General features: G+C 40.4%; 1 protein-coding gene across 3 annotated transcripts in view; it reads left to right on the top strand.

Annotated features, from left to right (window-relative positions):
* MBP (myelin basic protein) overlaps window positions 1-25,544 on the top strand; it is a 172,225-nt gene that overhangs the window by 122,803 nt on the left and 23,878 nt on the right. For all 3 annotated transcript variants that reach the window (XM_084850037.1, XM_084850036.1, XM_084850035.1), the window contains exon 4: window positions 12,883-13,310. In XM_084850037.1, the coding sequence (XP_084706163.1) occupies window positions 12,883-13,310 (428 nt within the window). The remainder of the gene's footprint in view (window positions 1-12,882; window positions 13,311-25,544) is intronic.

Raw genomic sequence — 25,544 nt, 5'->3', positions numbered from 1 at the left:
TTAAAAAAAAAAAATGCCCCCTTGATAGGCTACGTGACGATTAACGTAGCCTATCATGGCTAGATCTGCAAAGTCAGCTGTGATAGGCTACGTAAATCGTCACGTAGCCTATCACGGGTGACTTTAAAAAAAAAAAAAACGCGTACGCAAATGGCGGCCCCCATAGGGAGCCGCCATTCGCGTTCCTTATTTGGTCGCTGTAGTCTACGTAAATCTTTACATAGACTACAGCGAAAATAAGGGCAAAGCAAATAGCGTTGCCCTTATTTTCGCCGTAGTCTATGTAATCTTTACGTAGACTACAGCGACCAAATAAGGAACATGAATTGCGGCTCCCTATGGGGGCTGCCATTATCCGTACGCGCTTTTTTTTTTTTAAGGTCACCCGTGATAGGCTACGTGACGATTTACGTAGCCTATCACGGCTGACTTTGCAGATCTAGCCGTGATAGGCTACGTTAATCGTCACGTAGCCTATCACGGGGGCGTTTTTTTTTTCTTTTCTTTTCTTTTCTTTTCTTTTCTTTTCTTTTCTTTTCTTTTCTTTTCTTTTCTTGGAATGGCGGCGGCGGCAGCCGGTCGAAAGACCGGCTGCCGCTCCCACCCCGGACGAAGACCCGACGAACCACTGGCCGGACCCGCCGCCGGGAGGGACATTCGGGAAAGGTAAGTCCCGTCCCGGGGGGGGCGGGGGGGATGCGGAGAATTTCTCCCCGAAACTTGTTTGGGGGGCCGAACACATTGGCGCTCAGCCCCCCAAAGTTTCGGGGAGAAATTCTCCGCCATCCCTAGCTCTCCCACACCAGAGGCGTTCAAGACGAGGCTGGACAGCCATCTGTCAGGGATGCTCTGACTTGGATTCCTGCATTGAGCAGGGGGCTGGACTCGATGGCCTTGTAGGCCCTTTCCAACCCTACTATTCTATGATTCTATGAAATGCATCAATGAAAAAAGTATAAAGGAGGACACCGGTTTGCATGATGTGTTCAGATGCTAATGTAGATATTGATGCAAATTTAGAAATAATTACTATACTGTGAATAGAAACACATCATATCTCACCATAGTGACCAAGTTCACATGATTACAGAGGGAGAAATAAGCCACTTGTTGTTGTGGGTAACAAGCCACCCAGAACCCATGGGCTGTTTTAGGCTTCTGGGTGGGTTGTTGCCCATGGCAACAAGCCATCCTGGCTGGGTTTGCCAACTGTAGTTATCCACATACCCCAGGCACATGACTGGCATGGCTGCACATGTGTTGGGGGGGGGATAAGCTACCGTGGCTTATTTCCCTTCCATGATCATGTGAACCAGGCCATCGCAAAAGACTGTGACCAGGTGACCTATGTGCCTGCCTCTTCAGTCTCTTCGCCAGGTGCTGTTGATGGGCAACTTTAAGGTCCAGCTCTTAAGACCTTCGATGGTCCTTTATGTCTAAACTGGACTTGGACTGGACAGCCCTTCAAATAGAGGACACCTTCAAAAAAGGACACCTTCAAATAGAGGACACCTTCAAGTAGAGGACTGACTGTGTAAAAGAGGATACATGGCCACCCTAGGAATACCTGGTTGTGGAATCCCCTCTCCCAGATGCTCGCTTGCTGCCCATGTTGTCCTTTCTGTGCCAGGTGAAGACCTTCCTAATTTTCTTACGCTTTTCCATTTCTCAAGCCTTTTAGTGATTTAGCCTTTTTAAACCTGGGTATTGGGGGGGTTTAAAGATCCAGGACATTTTGATGCTGCCATAAGCTTGATTGTACTGTATTCATTTTCTGCTGCTGGTTTATACAGTATTACTTTTTATGGTTTTATTACTTCGTTTTGTATTTATTAGTTTTAGTTTGTTATAAATGCCATAAATAAACAAGTGGAATAACTACATTAAAAACTCCAAAGCCACACCAAAAGGCAAAATAGAGATGGTAGGTTGGAAGGGCTCACTCGCAGAAGGTCCATCTGCCCAATTTATGGGGATCCTCTCTTTCTCCCCCTCCCCTCCATACCACAGTTCACCCCATTCAGCAGGGCCTCCTGACTCTCTATATAGCATTTTCAGGGGGCTGGAGGGCTGCCATGTGAAGGAGGGAGTGCGTAAGTCCACTTCCACCAGCACAGTTGATCCAGAGTAAATCTGAATCCAACCCTTTGGTAAGTTACTAGGGACTGGTACCAGTAAATAAAAGATTGTACCTAGTCTGTACCTAAATATGGACATTTGAATGTATACCAAAGCATTGAAAAGTGTTGTTCTAAATTGCTTGGCTCTCCTGCATTTCAAATACTTTGTAAGCACAGGAACATCCTATTATAAGGCAAATAGAATAGTTGTTACTATTCACTAAGCATATGGGTTTGTCATGGACTTTTATCATACTTAAATACTAAGTACATCTTCACAGAACGCTAAGTACATCTTCAGATTCCATGAAGCAAATAGTTCTTCATAAACAAAGGTATTTTACATTGTACATGCAGTCTCTTGAGACTGCAAGATCTTCCAGTAGTATTGTCAACGCCTTTTTGCATTTTAGTATCCATTGAATAGAGACATCCATCATCTTTGAGCCACAGAGAACAAGGTATACTAATTTAAAATTCCAGTAGTGCAAATCTTGCAGATTTCACAGATAAAATGGTATTAGCTGCTAAGCAGAATAAAATTATGCTCAACTTCTTCACTCACGTGTGTTTAATTTAGGAGTTTGGAAGCTCCGTAATAGGAGAAGGAAAGGGAAGGATAAATAAGAGATGGTACTTGTATACTTAAGAATCATACTTTGTATAACTAACTTGAATAGGATCTTTAGATTTATGAATAAAATGGTTTTCTTTATGGACTTATTCTGAATTAGCGAGTTGAACAACAGTTACTCAGGTTCAGTGATTAGGAATACTGCAGTGACAAAAAATTAGAGAAGCAAGAACTCAGTGTGTTTTAATATTTGACTTAGTTTAAGTAGATAGGTTTTTAATTTTGATATTCCAGTGCTTTAGGCAGTGTTGGGTGGAACATGGAAACAGCTAATTACCTTTAGAAAATGGTGCATCAATCATGAATTAAATTTTTGATAGTTATTTAATTATCAAGCTTGGCATAAGGATGCCCCTAAATTATGCCCCATGCCCCTTTCCACAGATATTAGCCACAAAAATCACTTTCCAGTGTCCAATTGTATGGCTGCAGAGCAGAAAATAATACATATTTGGAAAGGCTATTATATTTATTCTCATCTTTGAAAAAAATTCGTGAATGTTACATATAAAAATTACATGAAAAGGAAACAAATGTTCTGTGAACTTAATATATTGTAAGTTCTGGCTAAGGATGTACGGGTTTTGTATAATCCATTTCATTTGTGTTTCTCAGATTGTCAGGTACCTTTCATTCTATTGTCAGCTCATTGGCAGAACTGGAATTTTTCCAATTTCCCAAACTTCAGCAAATTCACACTTAGGAAATGTGCAACCACCACCACCCCCATCATGAGCATGCTTTAGCCTAAGGAGGAAATGGGCATTTCTGGCTGGTGTTTTCTAATTTTACCTATTTTTCTACAACTAAATTTGCATACAGTTCAAGAATTGGTCCTCAAGTCTGCAGAATCCATGCAACTCGGGAAAAGCCGGTCCACTGTGAAATCCTCAGGTTGGATACATAGAAATCCAAGCTCTTTTAATCCCAATGTGGATTTATCTTACATCCCTACTTGTGGCTTGCCTTTCCTTTTCTTCACCCTAGTTGTTCCCAGTATGTAAGCAAACATAGCTATTTTTTATTTATGAAAAATAAAAACAAACATCTTAAATCAAATCTTTAATATAGTAGAAGGAGGCATTAGTTCTTGAAGCCAAGGTTCAATTTAAACATGACACTAACTCCTTAATCAACCTAAAGTTAGTTGCAGCTAAAGATTGATTGATTGATGGCATTTATTTTCCACCTTTCCTCCAAGGAGCCCAAAGTGGTGTAAATGAACTTCCTCCTCCATTTCCCTCCCAACAACCATGTGAGATAGGTTAGGCTAACTGTCCCAAAGTCACCCAGTGGGCTTCATGGCCGAGTGGGGACTAGAACCCTGGTCTCCTGAGTCCCAATCCAACAGCCTACATCACCCTGGCTTTCAGTAGCCACTGAAACAAACAGAGCAAGTTAGTCAATTCCATTGCCTTTAATGGGTCATGAAATCCAATCCTATGCGAGGTTACTCAAAAGAAAGTCCCTCTGACATTCAGGTACATAAGGACTCTATCCCTAGTTATAACTAAAGTATAGGTGAATAGGTGTGCAAAAACAACAACTAGGCATCTAAAGGATTCCTAAAGGATACTTAATCCATGTGCCAGCCCTTACACCTATACTGTTCACATGTCAGCAACCTATAGTCTGAACAGAAGCTGACTGTAGGAGGCACACATCAGTTAAGACATGTGTTTTCAAACATGATGCCAGGCCATGTGGAATCTGACACAAGTAAATGCTTTTTTGGGTGCCTAGCATTTTGCCTAATTTGGGCCCAGGTCTTCCCCATCTTAGGCAGCCCCATGCTGCCAAATTGCTGGCTTACTTGCATGGTGGTCATTGTGAGGAAGAATATTAGCAGGACAGATATGGCCCTGGGGCCTTAACGTTGCCAACCTCTCATTGATCAGGCTGGGCAAAAATCCATTCTGTTCTTTTATTATACAATTTTTTTTTCATGTGCACTTCAGAAGAGAACTCTACAAATGTAGGTAAGTACATCCACAGTTCTGCTATATCTTTAAAAAGATTGATATTTCCACTGCAGGGAACAGGAGAATAAGAACTCTCAATGTATATTTTAATTACTAAAGAAAAGCATAAGATGTTCTAGCTAGTATTGGGAGAAGCTACTTTTGTGGCACAAATGCTCTCCTTTGTTGCCCACAAATAAATGCATTCACTGACACAAAGCACAACTGTTTCAAAAAATATTAGCATGCAGATGCTCTGGTGTTTTGTTAATGCATTTAAGTAATCACAGTATCTTCTTTGTTCTTTTTCTTTCCCCCCTGCAATGAATGTGTATTATGGCATAGAATCTAGCCAGTGTTAATGAATAAAATTCCTTATATTGTGTTGGCTATTCACAGAATCTTTATATGGGCATTAATATCTGATTTAGTTCCAATATCAGAGACTTTGCATAACATTTCCACAGAATTACAAGGTATTAACACTTCCGCTACAACTTCACATCCCCTCAGTCAGCAAAACGAGTCAGCAAAAAAGCTGCTGAAGTCAAGAAAAGTAGCAGAAAGGTTATCAGTAAATGCTGCCTTTAGCTTCCAAGGCCTTAATTGGTAGTTGTCACTGTGAAGAGAAATTCACTTTTGTCCACAAAATTGTTCTGAGATTAGAATTGCCAGCTATTTCTGGATAAAGCTTTCTGTCTTTAATGGATGAATGGCAGTCAGAAATTCAAAAGGTAAAGAGGCTTTTCCCATATTGAAATTCATGGATGGGATGCTGTGCCTGTTATGCTGCCACCCGAAGAGCTCCAAAATAAGGACCGCATTGGGAAACTATAAGAAAGTGATTTATTACTTGTGTTATAACAAATAACAGTTGTTATTTCTATATTCATTAGAATATACCTGTAATGTCTTTTAAAAGTTATGAGGCATCTCACAAATAAATAAGGGTTATAAAGAAGGAAAGGCTCCTTGAAATAAAGAAATATGGCAAATCTACATACAAACTAAAAGGCACATCTTCTGTCAGCCCCTGGAGGATCCCTATTCAAGTAACATGAAAAATGGAGGATCCCTATTCAAGTAACATGAAAAATGGAGGATCCCTATTCAAGTAACATGAAAAATGGAGGATCCCTATTCAACTAACATGAAAAATGGAGGATCCCTATTCAAGTAACATGAAAAATGGAGGATCCTTATTCAAGTAACATGAAAAATGGGGAATACAGTCTCTTTTTATTATAGGAATAAAATAAATTATTAAATTAATTATTAAATTATAGGAATAAAATATATTCTAGGAACGCATAGTAGCACTTAGTGGAATTCTGTGTGTTCTGGAGGAAGGAGGTAAGGAGGCAGTCTTTACCATTCTTCCTTCCCCCTGCAAGCCCTTCCATTCACAGAATGGCCAATCTGGTTAATCCAATTCAGTACCTTCTACCTCTTCTGAGACAGTGCTGTCATAACATCTTTTTTGGAAAGAAGTAATAATAAGAATCAATATGGTCTTAAACAAATCTTATTCTGTTTCTCCTGGCTACTTTAGGACACATAATTTTAAAATGGGACATGTCTAAAAAAACAGAGAACCTCATTTTACAGCGCTCATAGCCAAAAGTATCATATTGCAGAAATGGAAACCACCATTTCCCCTGATGCAGTTTACTGGGTAAAATACCTCTTAGATCTCTGAGTTCATGAATGAACAGTTTACATTTTAAAATGAGGGAATTCATTTCAAGGTAACTTGGGATAATTTTTTGGAATCCTATGTGGACTAAGGAGTGGAAGATGGATTCTTCCTCCTAGCACTAACCATGCTTCTGTACTCATGTTTTCATGTTGTTGTTGTTGTTTTCATACTTTTTTTTTTAATTTTCCCCTAGATGTGGGTTGTTTCCAATGATAGTCTAACTTAAGTCCCATTCATCTCAATGGGTAGGACTAGCATTGGATAGAACCCTATACATAAATCATTATATATGTAAGTGATAACTGTAAATTGTTTAATACGTGAAACAAGTGTGAAGAAATCCATGTATATATAACTGTTGTTGTTCAGTAGTGTTTACTTTGTGTGGCCTCTGAGAGGCAATAATGTATCTGAGTAGTGCTTTGTTACTTGCTTTGTTACAGTCAAAGGCCTGTGTAGTAGAGGCTTAGTGACGTTCCGAAGTGGGAGAGAGAGACTATTTCTCTGAATATTGTTAAATGGGGCCTGGATCAGATAAATTTGATTCTGATTGACTGAGGATTTTAGCTAGGTGGAAAAGAGCCATTGGAAAATGACAGTGGGCAGTTAGGGACTGAGGGAGCCAGTCTGTGGGGAGTGAGGGAGAAAGTCTGCTGGTTGGTGTGGGTGTTTTAGAAGAATTAAGAGAAGGCCGAGGAGAAAGTGAATAGCTAAGGTCTGAATATTAAGCTATTCTTTCTCTGTGGGATAACCTTATGCGGCTGGTGAAGATCAGGAGTTGGTAGGAGGTGGCTGTGTTATGCCAGGAGGCTGCCCTAAGGTTGCCAGAAGGTTAAACAAGTAGGCAGTAAATACCCAGATAAACTGTCCAAGCAGCCAGCAATACAACAGGAGGAGCTTTGAGAGTCAGAGGAAGATTGTACCCAAGAGCTGAACCTGGTTGTGAGGGTATTTGGCTAGGGTGGAGGTTTAGGGAAGTTGGTGTGAAATGAAGTCATTAAGAGGCTTGTAATAGCAACAGTGTCCCTGGAGTCCTACAGAACTGTCAGTAGGCAGTGTTTTGAAAACCCCAAAGTAAATACTAGTATTCTCTTTTGTACACAATATCCCTTTAATAAATTAACTTATTTATTAGTTCATCTTATCTCTAGTGTTGGTGTTTATCTCATGCCTAAGCCTCTTATACCAGTACTAGGAAGTTTTAAAATATTCTAAGTGAATTCCTGGCACTGGAAAAGGGACAGCTTGGGGAATCTTGGGTTATAGTGGCAGAGAGTTCCTTAGGCCCTGAAATAAAAGAATTTGCTGGAAATAAACCCGATAGGTTGGATTTCCCAGTGAAGGAGCAGATCCCCCATAGGTGGTGGCAAGACTAATCTGGCAACCTTCTGTTGGCAAGCTGTCCTCTGAGAAATATAGTTTTATAAACTACCAGTAGCCATGATAGGTAAATGGAACCTCCATGTTTAGGGGCAGTGTACTTTTGAACATAAACTATTGGGTATAAACTAGATGAACTCCATCGCCTTCATATTCTGCTTTTTAGCTCTCAAGGGCCTCTGGCTGGCCACAGCTGAAAACAGAATGCTGAATGAGCTGGACCTTGGTCTGATGATCCAGTAAGGGAACTCCTGTTGTTATGCCTCCATAAAAATAACCAATTTGCTCACGTCTATATAATTAAGTTACTTGTTATTGCTTGGACCCATTTTATATGGCAGTGGCGTGACAAGGCAGCAGAGGGCTCTCCACACCCCTATGGCATAATCATGATCATGAAGATTTGTGCTATTTCATGGAAGTCTTCATGCCAAGGCCACTGTCACTGCAGCTGATGTGGAAACCAAACTAAGCAGGAGGTTTGGGTTCCTTACATACATTTGCCGTGGATATGGGGAGCCTCCTGCCACACTTAAGTGTTTTTAATGGCAATGGTATTAAAGCTGTAACTTAATGAAGCAGCCTAGAATTAAATCTCACCCCCTCGTAATATCAAGCTTGTAGTATATCTATTTTAGGTTTCTGTCCCACCTTGTTCACTAAGAGCAGCACAGTGTCAAACATCTTAAAATATAGATCTCTTGTAGAAGTCTTTTATGCTGACAGTCATACTGAAGGTTGGGAATTCCAGAGCTGGGGAGCTGCTCTTTTTGTATGCCCATGCAGTTTATCTTCTTTCCTTTTCATTACTGAATACATTCATTGTCATCTTTTGCAAATATTATAGCTCTTACTGAGGTTGTGGAAGTATGACTGTGTACTCTCTCTATGTTTTCATAAGGTCTGCATATAACTTGTAAGGCTGACAAGAATTTATTGGGCAGTATCCAAGTCGACACTAGCAATAACATAAATTACATTGTGCTACCATAAGCAACCTCTAGTGCAAGGCCAATAGCATTTGCTGGCATGACTAGTTTCCCTGAAAACCCATCACACCAGTTAATGCTATTGGCATTGTGCTAGAGGTCACTTATGCTAGTGCAGTGTAATTTACATTAGCACTTGTGCTGACTTGGATACTGCCCATTGTATTTTATAGGGGTGCTTAATGATTGTAATCTGTGTGTACTAACTTTAAAGGCAAAATGTGTTCTTGGAACTGGATCAAGAGAGCTGACCACTGGTAGGTTAGTGAGTTCTTGGAAGAAGCAAAGAGCTCCTTAACTCAGGAAGAGATGTACCTTTACAAAGGTGCTCCTGAAGTTAGCCAAAAGCCTGGCTATGTCAAGGGAGAAGCTTTCCTGAGGTTAGGTGAACACTCTTTGTCTAGGATTATAACTCCAGCTTGAGTCAAGTCACATAGGAGTTTGTTTAAGATAAGGACCTGAGCTAATGTTAGGCAAAATGCTATATAAAAAAAGATTTTGACATGGTTGTGCAGGGAGATCTTGGGAGAATGAGAAGCCTCTTAAACATGCTTATTTAAGTTCTGCCAATGACGCCTGCTATTTAGGAAAATACGTAATTTTGACAAAAACTTTATGTTAAGTGGTGTTTTAAAAACCATCTAAATTTTTGCAAGCTTTCACTGGTAGAATATATTTTGTTTTCAGTACATAAAAAATAAGTTATCAAGTTCTCCATTGGGGAAAGGGACTGGTTGAGTAATACTGTGGGAGAAAAAACACCACTTACAACAACTGAAACATAGAGGAATATAGTTTTAAGAATATTAAATAGAGGAATATTAAAACAAATATTTTAAGTTTTAATTTATTAGGATCAGCATGCATATATTACCGTACAATCAGATCCGAATTCTATGTCCAACTGCAAAACCAAGTGGTTCAGTTGGAGAAAGCAATTGACCAACACTTGGGACAACCACTTTCCTAGTTAAGCCTCATTAATAAAAGTGGATGTTGATGCTCAAGTCAGTAGATCTTCTATTTATCTTCTATTAATTTGAACAGAGTAATTAGTAAATCCTTTTGACATGGGTATATTTGTTTGTTCTTCCAAAGTTGAACAAAACTACAACTTATGTGTGTCCATGACAGAATATTTTTTCAAGGCCCATGACTCAGTGCTGGAGTACATGCTTTGCATGCAGAAGGTCCCAGTCTCCATCCTTCAGATCTCTAGTTAAAAGCATGAGGCAAAAGGAATGACCTCCGACTCAGAGACCTTGGGAAGATGCTTCCAGTCAGAGTAGACGTAGTAGGGTGGTTTGATCTGGTATCTATATTCCCAATGAAATTTGACAATCCTGTTTTTCTTTCTCATAATATGTGTTGTTGGCAGATGCATGAATGAGAGAATGTATGAATATGTCAATGTACATTTAGGGTGGATGGAACCACCACCCGCCCCCACTGTCCACACCGGCAAGTGCCGAGTGGCTGCCTGTCCCCTTAGCAAGCTCACGGTTTTCCATAAAAGTAATGTTGTGTAATGGTGGCCATAAAGGGATGTTGCATAAATGGCCCCTTTGCTGCCATCATTTACTCAACGTTACTTTCACACAAAAACCTGAGCTGCCATTTTTTCACAAAATGGACTGTGCAATGAACACTCTCACAACATCCCTATGTACATCTAACTGAACTAAAAGTAGCACGTACCATAAATATATCCATAGTATATATCCTCCCTTGAGCTCTGTGGTCAGTTAAGAACCATCTCCTGGTGATTCACTCTGTGTATAGGGCATGCAAGGTGATGTTTTTGTGGCAATTCCCCAATTTTAGAAATCCCTGCTAATGCAGAGCTCCTCAGGACCAGGCTTGATTGCCAGTTCATACATGAATGTACATTACTCATCATTTGATTATCAGTATTATGACTAACAGCTGAAGGTGTGAACTGACACAACTGAAATACCTTGTGTTTGAGATGATGACTTGGGAATGATTATATGAGGTTATTTTCATGCTCTGTGGTGTTTGAGCTGCAATGGTTCATTAATATGTGCATTCGCACTTTATATTATTATGTTTGAATGAGCAAATAATTTGAATGCCATTTTGATTTTTAAAAAATGTTAACTCAATTTAAACTTTAGGGGATTATGACAAATTCAAGTCTTAATCCTTAAATTCCCCCCTAAGATTTGGGGGGGGGGGACGGAGAAGAATCACCCTTGAGTCACATTAGAAATATTTTTTTTCCAATGGAACATATTTTATTCTCAGCGAAAGATCACTTTAGGGTGCAATCCTTTGGCTGCTAGACAGCAAGCAGCTAGATGGCCATAGGATTTTTTGCTTTGGGGGAACTGCCTTGGAGTCAGTGCTCCAAGGTCAGTTCCTAGAAAACCACCTTCCTGCCCCACTGCCTTGTAGGCAGCGCAGTTCGTCCTTGGTCCAGGAAGAGCAGCACAGAGCTGCCAAAAAGGGAGCATCCTGGTGTAGGGGGGACAGCAGAAGCATCAGTACGACATTTCCTATGCACCATCTGGCGTCCCTCCCCCTGCTTCAAGCTGCCAGGGCTAGACAGACAAAATTAGCCATCTAGCCACAAATGCAGGGTGGCCAGAGAATGGAGGAGAAGATCCCCTCCACACTCAGCCTGCTCTGCATTAGATAGTTGGTCACCCCCAAGTTTGGAGGCAGCTGACTATCCCCATAGGATTGCACTCTAAGAGTGGACCTGCAGTGGTCAAGAAATTGCCCAAGGGATCAAACTGTCTAGAAAACATGAAGAGAAGACACCATGGAATTAAAAGATTAGTATAAATTCATTAAAAGAATTGTAATATCAGAGTCTGATGTGTTAGGGTAAACAAAGAGATGAAACAGTAGGCAGTATGCAATGGTGACATTCCGCAAACTCAAATAGCACTAGCGGAGCTCTGCTGAATCTTTCCATTGTGCAACCGGTTGCCCATTATGCTTGCGCAACTGGTTGTGCAAGCAGTTGAGCAACCGGTTGCACAGCGCATTGCACATGTTGCACAATGAGAGCAAGCTGTTGCATTACCAATTGCACAACAGGATGCACAATGGGTTGCACAAGAGTTATGCAAAACCACTTGTGCAACCATGCTTGTGCAAATGTAACTTTAGTTGGATTCTTCTCTTCCACATAGTTCAGAACCTAGTTTCCGCTAGAATCTAGAATGACATAATTGGATACTGCCCACTGAATGAATAACAGTATGCATATTCATTAGAAAATGTAACTTAAGAATCTATTCATGCTGGAAATCCTGGATAGAATGTAGATAGAAATTCTGGATAGAATCCTGCTTGAAACATTGTTGTCTTGACTATAAATTGCTTAACTAGGGAAGCCTTAGTGAATTTGGCTTTGTTTTCAGCAAAGAGCAGCCTTCCCCAACCTGGTGCCCTCCAGATGTGTTGGACTACAACTCCCATTGGCCATGCTGGCTGGGGATAATGGAAGTTGTAGTCCAACACATCTGAAGGTTGGGGAAGGCTGACAGAGTATATAAAGAAGTGTTGTTATTGTTGTTGTTTGTTTCTAGGGCAGATTAGAGTCACACCAAAATAGATCTTGTCCATGCAGTTATTTCTCACAATCACATTTGGTGTCAGCAAAAACAGTGTGGTAGAATGGGCAGTGAAAAAAGGCATCATAGGAGTTTGCAAAATTATCATGTTCTGAAACTTAATAGAGCCACTTAGACTAGAAGACTCATTTGCTTACAGTTGACTGAGCTCAATTTAGATTATGAAACATTAGCCGTTTGTTATAACAGACAAAGCAAAAGGATGTTCCACCTTGTTAATACCTCACAAAACTTTCCTATACGCCTAGTACAGGTTTCAGCAAACACATGCACACACCCCAGCTTGGCTGCACCTCTTTCAAGATACATTAATTCTGGTAAAATTAATATATCTGTATTGGGGCTGGTAGAAGGCAGCTCTGTTCCAACTGCACATAATCTATGGACTTTGTGTGAAGCAGCTAACTCAAGGCAAGGGGAAGAAAGCAGCATTGTTCCAGCGATCTGTTTTTCACAGGCCTGTATTCATATCTCATCCTTGTTGTTTGCAGGAGAGGCAGATGTGAACCAGAACAATGGGACCTCCACTAAGAGCACAGCGGTGACAGACTCCAAGGGCACAGCAGACCCAAAGAATGCCTGGAAGGAAGCCAACCCAGCTGACACGACTGGTCGCCCCCATTTGGTCCGCCTCTTTTCCCGAGATGCCCCAGGGAGAGAAGACAACACCTTCAAAGACCGGCCCTCTGAATCAGATGAGCTACAGACCATTCCGGAAGACAGTTCAGCAGCTCCTGAGAATTCGGATTTGATGGCTTCACAGAAACGCTCCTCTTTCCGGCACGGATCCAAACTTGCAACTGCAAGTACTATAGACCATGCTAGACATGGATCCCCAAGAAGATACAGGGAACCAGGTCTACTTGACTCACTGGGCAGATTCTTTGGAGGTGACAAACATGTTCCCAGGAGGGGCAAGGTGAGCTCAGAGGAAAGGAGAACAGAATAGCTGCAATAAAGTCAAGAATGATAAAAGGAAGGGTGGGAGAAAAAATCAAGAGAACTGAATAATTTCCAAAGCTCAAGAGTTGACTTAGCCATCAGGATGGTGTTTATCAATTTCTAATATGGTATTTGGCTGTTATAACCATTTAAAAAAGAATGCACTAGAAAATGAAATTACCAAAAAACAACCAAATTGAGCAGAACCTTCAGTTGCCCCTAATCTTCTTCCAACCGGATGCTGGGATGTGGCTTTGGTAAAGCTACATTGGGGAGGTTTGTGGTTTACTAGTTGTAAGAAGCACAGTGTATATGGTGGGAAAAGTTTTGAACTTCTTTTGAAATTCCCCCCCTCCCCCCCCCCCCATCATCAGTGAGATTACACTTGCAATGTTTCTGAAAGGATGACTGGAGAGGAGTCATAGAAAGACAATTGTTTACAGCAACTCTGCCATAGCTTTATAAACACTGGCTTTACTTTAATGTCTACTGGTTTCATGTCTGTGTTTTACTCTTGTTGGCATTCTGTAACACCAGGCTGTGTTGTGAGATTAATGTGAAACATTCTGAAACCTGCAGATGGGTAGTCAGTCCTAGTATTTCTGTTTCTTTTTCCACAAGAGAAACAAAATCAGAGGGAAAGTGGGAGTTGTGACAAGATTGGACTATATCTGTATTAAATGTATTACATTATACTTTCTGTTTGATAACATTTTGGAGGGTTAATATAAGAAACTACTTTTCAGCAAGTTTTTGGAATGGCAGTAGCCAATATATATATAAAGAAACAAGAATGTGTACTCTTTTGCAGATGAGAATTAAGATAAAGGAGGAGGGAAGTATTAATACTTGAGAAAAGCAGCAGTTCCTTTGCCTGCTGTTTTTCTCTCTTAATGTCTGGTATATCGCTGCAGTGTTTTCTAAATGCTTTAGCTGCTGGCTGTTACATACTACTGGAGTGTTAGAAATGTTGCTGGGGGGAAGGGGTATGGTCAATGGCAGTGGAGGCTGGTGGCTCTGATGTCTGTGGGGCAGTGAATCTGCTCTGGGTTTCAATCAGAACTCTAGAGGAGATATCCAAAGTGTGAAGCACCTTGGATATCTCCTTTACAGTTCTGACTGGTTCTGGCTAAAACCTGGAGCAGATGCACCACCCCACTGTCATTGGAGCCACCAGCCTCCACTGGTCAACAGTAGTGCCCATGCTTTGTGTGGAGAAACCCCCAGGTTGCCAGGTTCAATCCCTGGCATCTCCAGGTGGATCTAGGAAAGAGTCCTGTTCGAAACCCTGGGCAGCCAATGCTGGTTTCTTGTGGACCAATGATCTGTCTTGCTATAAGGCAGTTTCCTATGCTGCCACAAATATAGTAATTTTTATCAAGCGCTGATGCACGTCATTTCTTTTCCCCACCTTTAGGCAAAGTTCACCCTGTGAGGTACGATGGTTTAGCCCTTGATTTTTGCTCTCTCCCTTTAGTGAAATGTCTCCTTTTACATGCTCAAGCACTAACCCCCCAGCTATAGGTTTCTACTCGCAGCCCATAAATAAAATTCAGTTTTTCCTCTTTTGTCTCAGAATTTTTGAATAAAACTTTAAGACATTCCAGTGCAGCTAAGCTTTAAATATTTTAGCTGTGATCAGAGAACGTGAGGCATACCGCACAAGTGAAGAGATTCTTAGTTGGCGGTAGTATCTGTTATGGGCTGGTATGGTAGCTGGTCACCAGACTAGGATTTGAGAGTTCTGTATTCTCTTTTTGAAGATGGTGTTGATTTCTTTACTCTCTAGTCCTGAGCAAGTCACTCAACGTATAGTTGGCAGTATTTGAGGGGAAAATAGCCAAATGTCTGCAAGGATGATTGACTGCAGTTCAAGCATGATTAAACGCAGTTCTAAGCGATTCTAAAACTCCTCCGGGCTGACTTGCTCAGCTCTGGCTTAAATTTAGATTGAAAGGCTGTGAAGTCATAAAAGCAACCGACAGGTATGGCTCACCTGTAAAAACCACACTATCTTGGATAGATAAGGAGAATATTGTAACGGGATAAATCTGCATCTACAATAAGCAGTCGTATCCTGTTCTTACAAACAGTGATTCAAAAGCATTCATTTCAAGCATTGGTGGTAGTGAATTAATTCTGGTTCAGATTGTGAATGTCTCTGTAGTTAGCAATCATTGTGAAATCTGTTTACCTTTGGAGGTGGATTTGTATATAGGCACTCATATGAAATATCATTGTTTTGTATTGATTCATAATGCACTTCTGTCCATTTCCACTGCCCTCGTTGGTACATTTAAATTTCCATAACCTATAACCCAGTGCCCAAAGAACAAAAATAAAGGTTATTAATAATTCCAAATACTTTACTAGCTAAAACAGAACCTCTGCTTTTCCAAAGCTGACTTGCAGATAACTTGGGCAAAGTCAGCAACACCTAGCTGTGCCATTGTGCAACAATATTACACTCAGAAATAATAATGCTGGTAATAAACAAATGTATCCTAGGAATCCATTCCAGGAGACATTCAATGCTGGAAGTTAATTCAACAAGTGCCACAACATTTGTTAATACTAGGTGTGCATGTGTGTATTTCCAGGAAAGCATAAAGTTAGTAGTGTCTCTCATTTGTCTGGAATAGTGTAGAAGGATTGTTGTTAGTTGAAATATAGATATAAAAGTTTTCTCAATGTATTTAAAAGCAAAATAGTAGTAGCAAATTATTGTGTGTTTTAGTAAAACAAAGAAACACCGATGCACTTTTAAAGCATCCAGAAAAATAACTAGGGGAAAATGGGAACTAAATCCTGCAGAAAACATACTTCATTGTGCACTCCAAGAATATTTTTGCTGGAGCCCAGAATTGTAACCAAGCAAGCTGTGCTGCTGCTAATCCTGCTGTTGTCTGAATGGGACTTGCATTTGACCCAAATCAACACTGCAGAACTGCTGTCCCAGTCACATGCATAGTGCTGTGGAGATTCAGGCATATGAGGTAATACATGGCATTAACCATTGCATTAACTCATATGCTTGCATCTGCACTGGGCTTCTTCCAAACATACAGGAAATGCTCCCTAGGGTCATGTGGAAAGGATTCCCAGAGCTCTCAATGGTGTATATAACAGGAGCTGGGACGACAGTCAGGGCAATGGCCCAATCTTCTTTCCCAAGTATTGCAGTGCTAGTTCGTATATCTGATCTGCCCACACCAGTGAGTGTCGGAATGCAGCAACCATAAATGCCCTTTTGTCCAAAGTAAGCGCTGACATTCAGTCAGAGAGCATTATAAATTCCTTGTGGAGGCATATTCTTTTCTTACTAATATCCATGGATGAAAAATACATGTGTGAATAACATTCTCCTTTGTTTAAGGAGAGGAGGAGGAAGGAAAGCCAGAAGAATGGTGCTTTTGTTCATCCCTCCTTCTCATCCCTGCAGGAGGCAGGTTCTCTGTTACCCTGGTATTTGTGATACATGAAAAAAGGGTGGGAGAAAAATAAAATGTATCAATATGGATGTATGGATATATTGTCTTTCCTCTGTGGCAGAGAACATGTCACCTGTGTTGCCATATTAACATTTAAGACCTATATAATCTGATTACACACAAATTAAGTTGTGAACAGGAAATAAGGTTTGCCATCTCAGAACATTATAGGTATTAGAACGTGCAGTTTGGGAGGCAGAAAGTGTAACATCTTTTAAATGCCTCCTGAAATCACACCTTTTCACACAGGCTTTCCCTGGGCTGTAACTGCTTCTGGGTTTTACCTGGTATTTTAAAACTTTTAACAGTTTTATATTATGTTTTTCAAAGTTGTATTTTATTGTTTTAATTATGAACTGCCCAGAGTGCCTCAGCTATTGGGCAGTATAAAAACGTAATTAATTAATTAATTAATAAGCAAGCAAGCCAGAATAGGACACTTGGCTTGACCTCAACCATGGACTTCTCTTGGTAGAAACCAAGCAATCATAGTCCCATGACATAAAAGAGTTAGTATAGTTACTTTTATGGGGTATAACCTTTGGACAAAATGTGCACTTCCCAAGGGGTGCTCTTAACATGGGTACACTGAGAGAGAGTTGGTCATCCAATTTGGCTGTGAGCAAGTGGCTTGTGCTACCTGTTTCCAGAGGGCTTTATTGGCTGGCCACATCCTATTAATAATTGTAAATCTGTTAAACCTTGCGCCAAGCATGGTATTTTATCACCCATTTAAGTAGGCATTTTCCAGAATTCGGTCCATATTAGGTGCAGATAATGCAACTAGGATACATGGTGATACAACATGTACGTCCCGTTAAATGCCTATTCCAGAAATGTAATTGCAGGGTATGCCCTAGATCAGCCGTGAGATGCTTTGGCCTACAACTCCTATTATCCCTCGCCGTTGGCTGTGCTGGCTAGGACGGATGGGAGTTGTAGGCCAAAACATCTGGAGGGCCGCAGGTTGCTCCCCCCTGGCCTAGGTAGTACCTAGCTGCTTTGTTCTGCTACGTCATTCAGCTGAGATTGTTTTTACTTATGGGGTGGATGGGAGAAACGGCACTAAATTTCCAAGTTACAACATTTCTTTACATCAGGATTATTGCGTTCTGATATTTCCTTATCAAATATTAACTAGCCATAGATAATTATTGCATCACTTTTAATGCTTGACCTAACTTAACATGATGGTCCTAAACATTTCCATGCTACAGCTGTCTACGATGCCGGTGTGATACCTCTGCAAGCCTGGCATAACGTTCTAGTGTTTCACTGAAGTTTAATCAAGCCCACTGTGCACCCACCCCAAGGCAATTTGGAGCCTAGGGTAGAGTGAACCAAGCACACCATGAGAGCATAGTGTGACCTTGCACAGTGCTCTTGAATCCTCACAATTTTACCACCTATTGTTGTGCCTCCCTCCACCAACTGATATTTCTTAAATACCCTCCTTTCACAATTATCCTCCCTGTGCTGTTCTCAAGATAAGGCTTTGCTCTAACTCCAGACCTTTCTCCCCTTTCTTCTTCTCTCCATAGCATTTTCCGATCTTCCTTCTCTTTCATACAGGAAAGGTATGGGGGGGGGGATTAATGGCACAATCCTGTGCATGTCTTCTCAGAAGTAAGACTCCATTGAGTTCAGTGGGCCTTACTCTTCAGGTAAGTGTGCATAGGATTGTAGCCTGTGCTACAATCCTATACAAAAATGAACATGCATAAGATTGTGCTATAACACTTTTAGTGAGAATGTGGGACAAACAACCCAAAACATGTATCCACTTTAATACTCTGAATGAGTGATGTGGACGCCTGGGGCTGCAACTCAACTGATGGATACGTTTTAATGATGGAGAGGTGTCAGTCATCAGACACCATAAAAATGGGAGTAAGAGTATCAAAGGTAGAAGAAATATGTTAAAAAAGAAAGAAAAAGGGGAGCTCCAAGTAGAGGTGTGTAGAAATCCTGCTCCAGATGGAGATTCTTTTATATTATTCTGCAGCAATTTTCTTGAAGGAGTGGATAGCACCTGTGCCTTTTATAAACATACCATCTGTCCATGGGGCCCTATCATTGTGTAGGTGCAGTCATACAGGCTATACTGAACCATGGCTCTGTAGAGCTAGTTTTCCATGAAAGTGTCCAAATAGGTAAACTTATTTCAAATTCTTTACATTACGACTCAGGAGCCACAGGTTATAAAGTTACTGGAATTTTTTGGACTTCCTGTGACCCAAGGCAGACATTTCCTGCTTCTAAATGCTGCATCCAAGGACACGGAGAGATGTGGCTCAAGCTTCTAAAACTGGATGAAATAGTTGATCATTAAGGAAAAATGATAAGATAATGTAAAATGTTTGCTCAGTAAGGAATATTGCAATGGATCAAAAAAGTAGAGGTTTTTAAAATATATACTCTGTGTGTGTGTGTATATATATATCCTAAATTGCTCTTAATATGAATGATTTTTTTCCGAATAATATAGGCCATGTTCAGTTGATCACATCTGGGCTTATTAAGCCAAAATATGAATGCACCTTTTGACTGCACACTCTCACACTCTTCCCCTTCACTTTTCCCTCAGAACAAATCATTAATAAACCAGGAAGTTTCTCATTAACCATAGTTTAACTGGGAAACTAGGCTCCTCCCTTTGAGTGAGCAGTGATTAAACCAAGAAGTCGCTAACTGGTTACCCATTTTATCCGAACTGAAAAACTATTTTATAGCTTTGGAAAAAGCTAGGATATTAAACCACAGTTTGAAGTTAGTTTAACTGGCTTGTTCTGAAGATTATAACCATAGTTTCCTGGTTTGGCTGAAATTGGAAACTATTGTCAATTAACCATAGTTTCCTGGCTTGGATGAAATCGGAAACTATTGTTCATTATTGATGTATTGGTTCAATCAAAGCTGGCTCAAAGAGAGGGGTGAAGGGGCTCCTTGCACAAGAGAAAGTCTTATGCATATCTCAGATTAATATGCTGAAATATGTTCATCAAACCGGGCCACACTGATGAAATGTTTTCTATATGAAATATTTTGTGGAGATTAGCCACATCTAATACTAGCGCGTAGTTTTTACACTTAATCACAAGTCTTTAAAGGTGTATATAGTGATCTGAAGTAAATTATGTACCATGACTTCTTCTTTCAAGTCTTTGTTTTGTCTAGGAAACTCTTGTCATATCTACTGTTTTTGTACAGATGTATAAATTATAGAATTGTAAAGTATACCACTGATGGTACTAGCTTTCTGGAATCTGTAGCATAACATGATTTTGTTTCAATATTTGACCTTTGTCTATGCTTGAGCATTGGTAATACAGTTATTAAATACCTTTCCCACTGCAAACTGGTGTACTAATTATTTATGTTTAATACATTAACCTTTTAACCTAAATATAAGATGTTTTCATATTGTACATTGCTGATAAGGAACATTCAATAAAGAGTGGTGAAACCGTAATGCTTTCAAGTAATAAGAGAAGAGCTGGAACGTGGATACTGTTTGTTGCTGGACATCATTGGTTTACTAGCATTTACGTAAGAAGTCTATTATTAGAGTATCATTACTGGAGGAGGGGAAAATGATTCAGCATGGCTACAAACGATAGTCATCTGGTATAATGAGATTGCTACTGATTAGGCTTGCCTCATACTCGATTTACCTTAATTTATTTATTTATTACATTTCTGTATCACCCAATAGCCAAAGCTCTCTGGGCAGATTAGTTACGTCAATGCAAGCCACTCTTTCCCCTATTGTAGCTACTGGGCAATGCCCCAAACTACATTTATTATCATGTCAGCCCTATTGAAAGAAATGGGGCTATGTGCTCCTTAGTGGGTTTTATTGGTCTTGGTCTAACTTTTTTTAAGACACTGGGTGGAATCAAAGAGAAAGACAAAATGGTTGCCTTGTCTTCTTTGGGGTATGGATCTGCCCGCCACTGACTGGCTCCACCCTCTGCCGGCACATAGCCCCTGGCATATTGGCCCTGATGGAATGTGGCCCTCAAAAGAAAAAAGGTTTTCCCCCTGCTCCCTGCTATGGATGACATCCAGAAGAAGAAGAGAAGAGGGAAAGAGCACCGTGAATGACAGTGAAGAAGGGGGAGACAAGCTCTGGTGCTCGAGAAAACAAAATTTATTGCGCTCAATGCGTTTTGGAATGGTGAGAGCAATAGACTTCAACTATAGCATTTTCAAGTTGCCAGAAGTCAGAACATTCATGTATTTCAGAGCAAGAGATCAAGTGGCTTGTATAAGCTCCTGAGGAAGGAAGCATTCTGAAACATGTCGAATGCAATAAATTTTGTTTTCTCAAGCACCAGAACTTGTCTCCCCCTTCTTCATCACATGGATGATGTCCAGCCAAAATTTCAATTTCAGTGGGAGAGTAAAGGACCTGCCTAATTTCCCCACTAATACTGCAATCCTATCCACACTTTCCTGAGTGTAAGTCCTACTGAACTTAATGGGACTTACTTTCGAGTAACCATGTATTGGATTGCACTGTGAGTTAAGTGGTTGGATCATGCCCCAAAATTTAATAATAAGCATGAGAATTAAGCCTTAGTCTGCAGATGCTCTCTGGTCAACTACAAAGATGTTCTCTTGGAGACTGTTCTTAAGTATGGTGCAAGTGAATATCAGCTTTCCGTGAACAATATGTATCTTCCACAATGATTCCTTTCTGAGTTGCCATTTGGGCATCCAGATGCCTTGAAACATGATGGAAGAAAATGTAGATGATGGTGGAACGCACACCTTCGAGAAGTCTTAAGTACGCTCTGCAGAAGGAAAATCCAGCACTAAGGGCATAATTTTGTTTACTCTCTAATAGGTAGTTGCTCTGTTAGCTCAAGCAAAATGACAAAAATAGATACGGTGATCTCTTATTTTTAAGGGGATGCTATGTCATTAATGGAATATGTAAATCAGGCCTCACTCTGCTGTGTCAAACACATTTGCTATTGGGTTTCTCTTAACCTCTGATTGTATATAGCTATAAACAAACTACTGCTGTATGCTAAATGTCCGGCTAATAAATGTAAAATACTACAGGTATTTCTCTTATCCCACATCGGAGGAACACAGAATTTGCATTGATGTTCTTAGAAAAGCACTGAAGGAAGCACTTTTGTTTTTCATTTTTGGGGCACGGTAATGGACACTGTGTCAATACATTCATTAGTTACAGGTAAAATTTTAGCCCATAAAGTACCACTTAATGGTACAACTGCTGTTAATCTTTAAACTATATGACATTGAATTCTTACCAGCACTAGCCTGAATTTTACTTCTTAGTGTCTAAATCTGAAGCTTTGTTTTAAAAGGTTATAAGGTCAACATTTATGTAATTTACCCAGAAGACAAACAGAATTAAAATTGGCTGTCTAAAACACAGCATGGCCTTCCTACTCTTCATGGAAATTTCTGATAATAGTAATTTAAACAGTTCAACTTTGACTTGTTAAAAAGTATTACTTCACACAGACTTAACTAATTTTTAGAATTCTCTACCACTAGAGGTGGTGATAACCCTTAGCTTAAATGTCTTTAAAAGGGGATTAGCCAATTCATGGAGATTAGGTCTTATCAATGGCTGCTAGACATGATGGCAGGCCCGAAACATTTTGCTTCCTGAGGCAAAGGACACAATGGCACCCCCTCCTATTCTATGTACAAAAGCTGACTGGACTGGCAGATTAATGTATTTTACACACTAATAATGGGACAGTGTTCTCCACTGAACTTGAAGACAGCAGGCTTAGGGGGCTCAGAGTAGGCTACAAGGTGTACAGTTCTCTCCTTGAACACCTTGCTGCTGCCTCCCAGCATCTGCCACCTGAGGTGACTGCTTCACCCTGCCTAATGGTAGGTCCGGCCCTGCATGATGGTTATATAGAACATCAAGGTTCAGAGGCAGTACGCCTCTGAATACAAGTTCGGTGGGGAGGAGGTCAGTGCCTTTGTGTCCACTTGTGGGCTTTCAGTAAGCCTCTGGTGAGCCACTGTAAAAAACAGGATGGTGTATTAGATGGACCCCTTGGTCTGATGCAGCAGGGTTGTTTGTATGTTACTATGTAGGTGGTGTTTTTGAGATACCCTAAAATCAATAGTCCTAGTAATTTCCAAGTGCAGAGATACTTTTAAAAGCCAATTTAACAGTTCACATGCATGGTCACATTGCATGTATATATTCCATTTGCATATACATTCCTAACAGATTGGTGAACGTTTCCTCCCTGCTTCAAAAAACAGAGCTTGATGAGGTCCCTCCTTCCCCAACAAATATCTGATGTGGGATTTTAGTTGGGTTTGTTTAAATATAAAAAAGGAGCGCTTGACACATGCACTCCCATCTGAACTATGCACACTGTGCTGAATCAGTAAACCTTATAACAAAAAAGCTGTAAATACCCTGGGTAGAGAAAGGAGAAGGAATGAGGGTGGCAGACGAGAAGCACCAGAAACAGATCTATTGTTGTATGTCCCATAATATTGCAGAGCAATTTTATTCAGCAGTATACAAGTATCACAAATAAAGAAATAAAATATTATCAACTGTATAATTAGGGAGAGATGGGAAAGGAAGGAGATTCTCTTACTGTGAAAAGTTATGAAATTATCACTTTTCAGTTAAAAAAAAGAACAGTACTATAAGGCAAATCAGCATTATGCTAATGTGAGGATCAGAGGCTGAGAGTCCTTGAGGTGTTATGAGCTATCTCAGCTATGAACTTAGCCACGGCCCTACACTAGCTGACCTTATTCATAGATTGCAATATGGTTGACACTTCCTGGTGGCTTTAGCTTTGGTAAAGTCATAGAACAGAATAGTAGGGTTGGAAGGGGCCTATAAGACCATCGAGTCCAAGTGATGATGTGGGATAGGCAAATTATGTTGTAACTACATCAAGGCCATTTGTCCATAGGGAGTTGTGCTAATGGAGCTATTTCCCACATCATCCAGCTATTTCACATGCATAAAATTCATTATTGAAGTGGATTCCTGAAAAATCGCTACTAAAACAGATATTTCTTTGTTGGGTTTCTATTAAAAGTATTTGACTTATTAGGTCATCTTCATGTACCCCAACCTGCATACAATAGAAGTCAATGGAAGTTTTAAATCCTGGTTTTATCCTTTTGATTCCCCCCCCCCAACTGCTTTTTCAGGGTTGTGGTCTTCAGCTTGTTAATCCACTTTCAAAAGGGACTCTAACAGTGCAATCCTAGGTACATCTACTCAGAAGCAAGTCCCATTCACTTCAGTGGGACTTACTTCCAGGTAAATGTGTATAGGATTGCTGAAGAATGTGGGCATTCTCCCTCTTTTATTACGTTAACAACATCCTGAAGGGAACATCCTGGACTAAAAGGTCTTGTAAAAGCAACTTTACTCTGAATTCACACGTGCACATTTGCCATTCGACTATTGCAACATATACTTGGCAGCTTGAATGTGAAAAATGCATCTGTGCGTTACGTGACAACACCTTCAAATAGGGTTACTTCCTTTTTTCCTTCCCGAAGCCAGAGAGCAACATGCCTAATCAAGATAAACACGATACATAGGTACATAAGGGAAGTTCACTTCTCATCAGAGTCTCAAATACAGAATAGATTCAACTAGTGCTGTAGCCCATGTGCAGAAATATGCTGCATGTGCTGCTACATGTGAGCATCTTCACCCAACCAGCAGAAAGTACAGGCCATCAGCTGTTATTGTACTGATAATTTGGAGGGGGAGGAAATGTACAATCTGGCAAGACAGGTCATGATAAGACTCCATAAATGTAGCATATGGGCAGGAAGAGGGTCTTGACTCATTCACAGTGACCTGAGGCTTCTTCAGCATTGCAAGCATTGAACCTAAAGGCTGCTGCAAATGGTATACCCCATCCTTCCCCAACCTGGCCCTCTCCAGATGTGTTGGACTGCAACTCTCCTGATTTCCAGCCAGCATAGCCACAGGCACCAGGTGCGGAAAGCTGGTATACACATCCAAGACAGAAGCGCATGCAACCCACATGTAGATCGTCACATCTGATGACTGTGCATATATGTTCGCCAGTTGCAGCTGAACACTGTTAATAAGTGTGGCCTAGAAAAAGAAAACCTGCCAAATTGCCTCCTCTGTATGATGCACATTAAAACAAACAAACTAGGAAACGCCATCTGCTGGTTGGAAAGCCATCAACAATTCACAAAGGCAAAAGCAGTATATGCACAAATGGTTTCAGTTTTGCCTGTTAATTGAACTGTAATGGGTCCTAGGCTGCAATCCTATAGACACATATCCGGGAGTAAGCCCCATTGAACATAGTGGGATTTACTTCTGAGTAAACATACATAGGATCATACTATAAGATCCCTATATATTGTTAGAGTAAGAGGTATATCTATCTCTCACATATAAATTTATCCAAGAGCATTTGCTCTCCTCCAAATGTATTGTATACAAAGACTATACCATGCTTACACTCACTGACCAATAGAAAGCAGCTGATTTCCTGCAGTCAGATTGCCAAATGCTGTTATAATACGGAAATAAAACCATATACTCAAGAGTTTTTGTTGTTGTTTGCTTGCCTGTTTTTAATATAGGGAATATTGTCTGTAAGGCTTCTGAAATCATAGCTTCTCCTAACAGGATATTTAGTAGTCCTGTGCCAAAAATTTCTCCCACATTTTTTCGACCATTC

Source organism: Heloderma suspectum, chromosome 4, assembly GCF_057233095.1.
Source record: "Heloderma suspectum isolate Gila_16-S chromosome 4, 16-S_ref, whole genome shotgun sequence".
NCBI lineage: Eukaryota > Metazoa > Chordata > Lepidosauria > Squamata > Helodermatidae > Heloderma > Heloderma suspectum.
The sequence above is the reverse complement of the archived record's forward strand: the minus strand, read 5'-3'. Positions and strand labels throughout refer to the sequence as shown.